Raw genomic sequence first — 8707 nt, 5'->3', positions numbered from 1 at the left:
ACCTTAACTGTACACTTGCATACACACACACATTGCAGGGTCATTCCCCCCACCCTAAAACACACACAAACACACACACAAATGCTCCCTTGCGGAAACATCACAGCACAGAAAGACCCCAATAGCGAAGAGGATCTATTTGCTGCTGGTTTCATACTATATCCAAGTCAACAGGTCAGTTACAGTTCTTATTTATACTCAATGGGAAATGTAGTCTATGTAATTATCAAAGACAGTTTGCTTACTAATCCAAAGGGCATAGTATACGGCAAGGAATTAGAAGAAAAAGAGTTATTACTGAAGTAATGATACCAAAGTATCAGAGACAATGCTGTCAGCATGAACTGAAACATCAATGAAGCAAGACATTTTTAAATGAAGAAATACGCCATATTGTTTGGTGAACTGTTGAACAAATATGTCCCTGATCCTCTTTTGCGTGCCGACAATATTGTTTTCATGGAATTGACAACATTTCTCTGCATTTCTCTTCTTTTAGATTTCCATTTCATGCTTGTCTCATTAAAAACTGCATGAAGAACTGTATATTGTTTTTTAAAAATGGTACTCCCTTAAGTAGTGTTAATATTAAATTTTAATACAATTGTGGATATATGGAATATAACTGATGTATACAATTCCCTCAATCTGATATTTTCTCATGAAAATGTAGTGAAATAATATAAAATCATGTGCTATAACTGCATGGACAGAGCTCAGTCAGTTACCCAATATTTTAAATGCTGACCTGGCACCAATGACCTCTTTTTCCCTTTCAACTGAAGTGGCTCTCCTACTGAGATGAAGCAGTTTCAAAGCAGCCTGCAGTCAAGGTCAAGCTCTTTAATAGCAGTGCCTTGATGGCTTGACATTTTAAGCTTGAAATCATTATATGCTGCATTTAGAACAGAAACAACACTGATTTTTGCATCTAAATTAGAATAACTTTAGTATCTTTACTTTAATATAAAATGAGCAGATTCTGAATTTTCTCTGTTGAAGACGTGTACTAATTTAGACTTAGAAAATCAAATAATTCAAACAGAATCAGACCTGGGGTGTCCAAACTTTTCCATAACTGTACTGATATACTGCATAAATGTCTTTGAGGGGAAAAAGTTTGATATTCTGCTGATAGCTTCCCTTTTTCCTTCCTCTGAAAACTAACAACTAAAAAGAGATTAATTCTGAGTCAAGCTTCTTCAAATAAAAATAGACTTTAAAAAATCCCCATCTCAGCTCCAGCTATGGCAGAAACACATGAGTATCTTGTGGATGGGAGCCCCCTCATAACGGCGGCCCAGCTGGGCAAGCTCCGTTTGGTCCGGTTGCTGGTGGAGGGAGGAGCACATGTTAACGAGCGTAACCAGCGAGGAGAGACCCCTCTGCTGGCTGCCTGCCGGGCCATGAGGGGTGACCAGTCTGGAAACACCATGCTGAGGCTTGTCCGCTTCCTCATCAAGAACCAGGCTGACCCAAACGTCCAAGACAAGGCTGGTCGTACTGCATTGATGTATGCTTGCATGGAGCGGGCTGGTGCAGAGGTGGCTGCAGCCCTCATCTCTGCCGGTGCTGATCCCAGCATGGAGGATTATGCGGGGGCATCAGCACTAGTGTACGCTATCAACTCCCAAGAACAGGATACCATACAGGTCAGTGCTTGAAGCTGGTATAGCTTGAAGCCAAGGAGCTACTAATCCTGCCCTTTAACACTAGATCCTTTGCCTAAAACTAGAGCTTAATTACAATACCCAGCTTGCCACTGCAGAAACGGCCCTATGGATGTGTGCTAAGTGAATTATTTTCTGCAAATATAGGGGGAGCCCAGGAGCAAAAATATCAAATCTTGCCTAGTATTGCTTTAAGCAAATACATCAAATGTGCACTGGGAATCCGTGTAGTATCAGTCAATCCTGGCTGCAAGTCTAGCCGCCTATCTACTGGTTAATTAATAACAAATGTAATATAAATGTAATGTCACTTTTCCACTGCAGGGTATTTGCTCTACTCACTTGGTACCTGGTAAGTTGTCCACTCCCGTGAAATGTAGCAGATGACATCACAGAACATTATACCAAAACAGGGACCACACGCTTTGGAAACTATGACAACGATAGCAGTAAAATTAGGTGCAGTTCACTCATCATGTATTCGCTTGTTGTTATTGTTTTTTGGGAAAGAACACATCAGATCAGACAGATCCATTCCTTGTTGCACTGTCCAGCTCTTGCTGGAGTCTTTTGTTGACCACTATGCCAAGAAGCCTTTCGACCTCTTTAAAAGTCCAACAGAGCTACTGTGTGAGTCTGATAAAAACTAATGTAATTGCTACTGTATCTTGGGCTGGACATCTACATCTAAGCCAGCTTGTGAACCGGAAGCATGCAGTGCCAAAAAATACTTCCAGGTACCAGATTTGCCTAATGGAAAAGCAAAAGAGCCAATCTGAGTCAAATAGGTACCATGCAGTGGAAAAGACTTCCATCAGTCATGGAACAAAATAATACAAAAACAATGATTCTCTTTACCAACTCTAAACAGGTGCTGCTGGATGCCTGCAGGGCCAAGGGCCAGGACATCATCATCATCGCTACTGATCTGAGCTCAGACGGCGCTACCGTGACCCGCCGCTACCTAAACGTTCCTCCCTCGCCAAACACTTCTCCCGTCTCCTGCATGTCACCCTCGGATATTGAACTGAAGACTAGCTCACCAAACTCAGAAGCAGAAGGAGAAAACATCTTCAATTTCAGGGCTTCAGGAAAGAGAGGAAGCAGGGTGGGATCTCCTTTGCCTCAAGAGTCAGAGATCATGAACCGCCAGCGGCTGCATTCCGAGCCTTGGTTGGCTATTCATAACTTGGCCCACCTCAGCCGCACTTACGAGGAAACAATGAGGCAAGAACCCATGCAAGAAAAAGAGGAAGAGGAAGGAAGAAACATGTTTCTTGTTAATCAGGGTGAGCAAACTGATGGTCCAAAGGCAGCAGGACACAAACAGACTTCTGGGAAAGTGATATCCAGAAGCTATGTAGAGAAGTATATCCTCGAGTGTCCAGCGATCCCAGAACGTCTGCAGAGTCGAAGAAACACTCTACCTGCTCTCACTGGACAGAACTTACTTCAGTTGCCCACACTTTCCTTTAATCTGTCCAGCTCAGACACTCGCTTAAATGACCAGCCAAACAGTCTAACTCTACCCCCGGTTCCCAACAGCAGGAATCTCCACCAGTGCTCTAGAAGCTCCAGCTCCCTCTCTCTAGTACCACCTGAATTTAACACCATGAGAAAATGGAAGCCCCAGGAGCAGCTTAGTTTAAGAACCCAAGTTCGTAGCGGCAGCTTCTTGCCCCCTCTCCCGGGCACAAGCACATCCAGACGCTCCTGCACCGGAGAGCAAAGCGCTGCCCCAAGACCCGAAGAGCAAAAAGTCCACAAACAAGATGGTCAGAGGAGCCGAAGACCCCCCCGCCGTCACTCAATGCAGCTTGAACAGATGAGGCAGGAGGGCAGCATTTAGAGATTCTCTTCATCCTGTGAAATCTGTAGCTTAGGATTTTTCAAATCATAACAAGCATAACTTGGCATTAGTCAGTGTTAGGTTTTAGAGTCACTTCGTTCTTGGCAGCTTCAAATGACTGATAGCAGCGTCTCGCTTGTGTTAAGATGAATCTGCCACTTGTGGACTGGCAGGTGCCACTAAGTGGAGAGTGACTGCCACTCATGATCAGATGGGGCATCTACTGACAATGAGTAGCTGCTAATTATGTGACGGACTGTTGGCTGCTAGCTCTCATTTAGAGATTTACCCTGCTCACTTTACAACATAATTAGCATTCCAACTTTGGAACAATTGTTTTCAACAATATAAAACCAATTTTGTGATTGGTACATGTCTGAAGGGTTCCGAAATAACATAGGTAATCAAATTTACCAGATAATTTATAGGAAGCTTTGCAGAATTAAACCATGTTAGATGAATGTTGAACAGAGCTGTAGATGATTTCTAAAACATACTGAATAATATCAAGTAATAATATCATCAGGGTGTATTTGCTATGATTAGCAATGATTAACATTTGACCACTTTATATAAATAAATAACTAGAATATATTATTTATCATTTGATAATGTCTTTTAGATACTGAATAAAACATTTAATATCTTCTGGTGTCTAGTGTATGATATTTCAGTCTAATATTTATTAAAATGACAAGCGATCCTTGAGCAAAAAAAAATGTTAAAGAAATATGGAGCTATTAGGGTCAAAAATTTTGTTCATTTGAAAAATCTGAAAATGAAAGTTCAAATCTTGAGATAAAAATACACGTGTATTCAAAATTAAAATAAGTGATAAGTGTAAGATGATTTTTTTTTTCAGTTTAAATTCCATTTTGATTCAATTATTTCATTGTTTTGAATAAAAATTGTTTCATTTTTCATTTTCCTATATATATTGATATTTGAAAAGTTATATTTTTCAGTTGCAGATTTTATGTTTTCAGATTTGTTTTAGTTTCATATCCTTTTTTGGTCAGATCTTATTTTCACTATCAGATTCTTTTTTTTTTGTTTGTTTGTTTTCCAATTTTGGACTCTTGTTTTAAATCTGAATAAGCTCCTTATTCTCTAGGTTCTTATTGTGATGTTCTGTTCCACCTTAAATCATGCTTTAATTTAAAGTGGTTCAGTTGCTGTGCATTTTCCTTTATATTTCTTATGTTTACAGTTTTTTTATTTACATGTGCTTTTCTCAATGTTAAAACGCAAAGCTGCTGCAGTAATATTTAAGGTGGAATGGGAAATGTAATTAAGAAGCTGGGGGTTAAAGAAGTTAATTTCCCGATTGTTATCCACACACTGGAGCCAACAGCTTGTCCTGATGGAGCGGACGCCATCGCCAGCAAAGTGCATTGTAGTAAAAGAGCAATAAACTCTGTCAGATTGTGTAGTTCTACAGCCACTTTAGTTTCCCCCAAAGTCTCCAACTAGAGGATTCAGACAGCCAGGGTTTCTTACATCATAAATCTAATGAACCAATCCCGAGAGCTTGTGGGTTGAGCTTCCCAGTTAAGCTCAAATTGCAAAGGAGTGCTGGATGGTTGCATGGACATAGAGCTGCTCGTACCAAATGAAAGAAAACATGTAGAGTTGCATCTGTCATTTAACCCATGACATGGCTCAAAGAATTAAAACATTGCAGTTTTCTTCCTACTTATTTTTTTAACACACCCAGAAGACATGGTGAGTCTGTGCCAACAAATGCACTGTGCACATCAGACAACATTCCAGCTCCAGAGTGACCTCACAGTAATTTTCCTGCTGTAACATATCCTCTAGACAGGCCTGAACAAATGGGTTTTGGGTTAAAGAACTGTTTTCTAAAACAAATCATCCTACTGCATCTTTAATTTGTGATTTCCAAAGGCAAAACTTGGTGTTTCCCAGTATTATATTGTTCTTTTGAAATTAATAGAAAATACATTGACTCACAACTTACCATTTAAAGCAGAAGCCTGTGGGCATTTGCAAAAATCAGAGATTAATGTTTGGTGTGAAACCTGACACGTTGCAATCAATCATCAATGGATTTTAATAAATATGTAATAATAATATCTGAGGCCAAACTCTTATCTCAAAACTTTTACAGACCAGTGTTTCAAGCGTCATAAAGCTTTATTTATTAATTGTTGTAATAATTTCAAGCCACATTTATTTAAATAGCAAATTTGAAAGACAAGTGTGGACCAAAGTGCAGTACAAGAAAATAAAGGCCATCCAAAAATAGGACAAATACAAAACAAGACAAGAATGACAGGAGAAATCAACAGAGGCTGTACATCCTGAAACATTCAAATGTCTAGGAGAATAAGTAGGTTTTCAAACCTCATTTAAATTCCTTTAAATTGCAGCCAGGGAGTGCAGAAAAGTTAAAAGCAGTCGATTTCAAAATCTCAACACTCTGGAAATGGAAAGTGGACAAAGTTTAAAACACTTCAGGTAGTATAGTAGGTGTAGCACCACCGCCATCTACACAGAAGCCAAGGGTTTGGCTCCCTGCCAGGTACATACTTACACTACACCAATTACTACCTACATTTGAAATATGATGAGAATTGTAAGCCACTCTGGATAAGTGTTTCTGCCAAATTCTGTGTTTATATGACATCCACGGAGCCCGGAACAGAGCATTTTTTATCAAAAATGTCCGAAATGTTATTTATTTATGTCAAAGTGCCTGAAATCTCTCATTTTTTTCCACTTTACTGTTTTCAAAAATATTAGACTTAACGTTACCACCTCTGTCCACTGTGGAGACGCACATGCCTCAGGCAGTTATCCTGTCTAGAGAACATTTTACCACAGAGCTGGCAGTGGTATGGTTTCTCTCCAGTGTGGATTCGTTTGTGTGTTATTAGTCGTGTTCTCTGGGTAAAGCCTTTCCCACATTCTTCACAACGGAAAGGCTTTGACCCTGATTGGTTGGTGGCAACTCTCCCCCGCAGAGGAAGCAAGTTTGCTAGTGGGTGAGAGTTATTAGGTAAGTGTACATGCTGTCGTGGAACTGAACCAAACGAATGTCTGTGTTTTACATTGGAGTTTGGTGGCAAGCTGGAGGAGCTCTGACCTTGCTGTCTTTGTGGTGCCACGTGACTCAGAGTATTACCTAGCTGTCTATACTGAGCATTATTCGTAAGGACTGCACTTTCAAAACACACCTCCCTCTCCAGCCTTACATGTGCAGGACCAAAGGAGTCAATGGGTTTGCTGCTGATGCTCTCAGAGTTCTGAGGAACCTTCAACACCGGTTCTAAGCATGGTTCTGATGGAAGCTGCTGGAATTGCTCCAACCCAGTACATCCACCCTGTCCAACAAAATCCTCCACTGGGTCATCTTCAACCGGTGACCACATCTGAACGTCTCTTTGGTCAGTCTTGTGATCAGATCCAGCGTCTGGATGCACCATCCTATAATCTGTTCTGGGCAGATTGAGCTCCTGATCTACCAGCTCCTCCACCTGCTCGATCTTCATTTCAAATTCCAGTCCACTGAACTCATCTTCATCACACACCTGATTTGGCTGTTTGCTTGGCTCTGGTCCATAGACCTGGGGTGCGTCTGGCTCATCCACTCTGCTTTGAGTGGGAGGAGGTGGTGTCACTTTGTGACACATCTGCGGTTTCTCTTCTTTGAGCTGCTGCACCAAACTTTTGTCAAAGGACTGGAAATGGCGCTCAGTTGAGGATGCATTTGTGGACGTCATTAAGTCTGCTAGATTTATAAAAGAAAGTGGGGTTTTGTTAAATGGTGGTTGTAAGACTGGAGACATTCTAAAAACACTTAATATACACAAAGGCAGTTTTCTTTTGTATACTTTCTAAACTGACTTAAACTAAACAAAAACAAAACATAATTTTAAAATAGTTACAGCCTAATAGTACATTCTGTGCCTATAGAACCCTGGCCTGAAACAGCTGCCTTGTTGTTGTGGTTTGCCTGCTTGCCCACTGGAGGTCGCCTTGATAAATGGACTAGTGTGCTGGAAGTGATTCAATATGCACAACACCTGGTGGCTGGGTAGGTAAACCACAAAACTGACACTTTAATGAAATAGCCCGGTGCCCCAGTAGTTAAAACCTATTTTTTAATTTCTCCTGAACTGAGCATTTTACATTAAATAAACCAATATTACACTGTTTTGTATACGTTTTGAGATGTATGTAAAATGTCTCATACAGTTTGAAGAGCAGTAGAGACGCTTACCCGAGGCCACTGTGGTCGTTATTTCGGCCTGAACTGCGACGGAACACATGTCCGGAAGAGTCTGGGCTTTTTTCAGCTCTTTCTCTGTGACCTGGAGGCGTTTTTTCAGTCCTTCGATCTCGTCTTCCCTGCGTTTTATCTCATCTTCTCTTCTTTTCATTTCGAGGTGGAGAACAACGCTGTTGTCCTGAAGGAGCTGACTGATTTCTGCCACCGCTGCTTTCGTTAAAACGTCCATTATCGCAGAGACACGCGTTTGCAACACGACTGCAGACGCCATCGCAATTGTTCATGAACACCGTCGATATACTGTGATAAAACACGCTAATAATACTCTCTGCCTTATGGATAACATTAATATTTAATTTGTTTTTACTGTATTTCCTATACAACACAGCAACAGCTAACGTTCACCTCCTACACTCTGCAGTTGAATCCTGGGAAAACCCCCGCCAACACACAGGCCTTTCATCATCTAGGGTTGTGTCCCAAATAGTCCCAACACCCTAAAGAGTGCACTAAACAAATCCACCGAACATCATTTCTTTTTTAAATAACAAAACAGTACATTAAGTGTCCAACAGGGAGAACGCATATTTCGACGGGATTTCCAAATGTATCTTGTAGATGTTTATTTAAAGGTTTGATTTGTTGTTGAATCCACACTTGATAGGCAATGGGGAGTCATTTGAGACTCGGATTTTTTCCACTTATCGTATTAAAAAAACGTAAAATATTGCTGTCTTGTTTATTTATTTATTTTAAATAAAAAACGTATTTAACAGTCAATATATTCGAGCTATATAGTCTGTATGAGACTAGTATAATGTTATTATTAATAATTTTTTATTCAAAATATAAATCTCAATGTATGTCTCATAAAAGTCCTCCTAGACAAAATATTTTCAGATTTTCAGCTTGTATTAGCTTGTACTTGTTGTT

General features: G+C 40.3%; 2 protein-coding genes across 3 annotated transcripts; one reads left to right on the top strand and one right to left on the bottom strand.

Annotated features, from left to right (window-relative positions):
- Positions 1-1247: 1247 nt before the first annotated feature.
- LOC136677917 (ankyrin repeat domain-containing protein 34B-like) lies at positions 1248-3700 on the top strand. The gene is made up of 2 exons (XM_066655623.1): positions 1248-1652; positions 2542-3700. The coding sequence occupies exons 1-2, from the start codon at positions 1248-1250 to the stop codon at positions 3517-3519; spliced, it is 1383 nt and encodes a 460-aa protein (XP_066511720.1). The 3' UTR covers positions 3520-3700.
- A 1969-nt stretch (positions 3701-5669) lies between these two features.
- Positions 5670-8189, bottom strand: LOC136678758 (uncharacterized). 2 transcript variants are annotated; one of them, XM_066656890.1, is made up of 2 exons: positions 7766-8189; positions 5670-7273 (listed from the first exon to the last, which is right to left on the bottom strand). In XM_066656890.1, exons 1-2 carry the CDS (start codon positions 8043-8045, stop codon positions 6294-6296), a joined length of 1260 nt encoding a protein of 419 aa, XP_066512987.1. In that variant the 5' UTR covers positions 8046-8189; the 3' UTR covers positions 5670-6293. The 2 variants fall into 2 exon arrangements, with proteins under 2 accessions (XP_066512987.1, XP_066512988.1); XM_066656891.1 differs by having other exon boundaries at positions 5670-7270.
- Positions 8190-8707: the final 518 nt, after the last annotated feature.

Source organism: Hoplias malabaricus, chromosome Y, assembly GCF_029633855.1.
Source record: "Hoplias malabaricus isolate fHopMal1 chromosome Y, fHopMal1.hap1, whole genome shotgun sequence".
In the NCBI taxonomy this organism is placed as follows: domain Eukaryota; kingdom Metazoa; phylum Chordata; class Actinopteri; order Characiformes; family Erythrinidae; genus Hoplias; species Hoplias malabaricus.
This window is presented reverse-complemented; position numbering and strand designations above follow the sequence as displayed.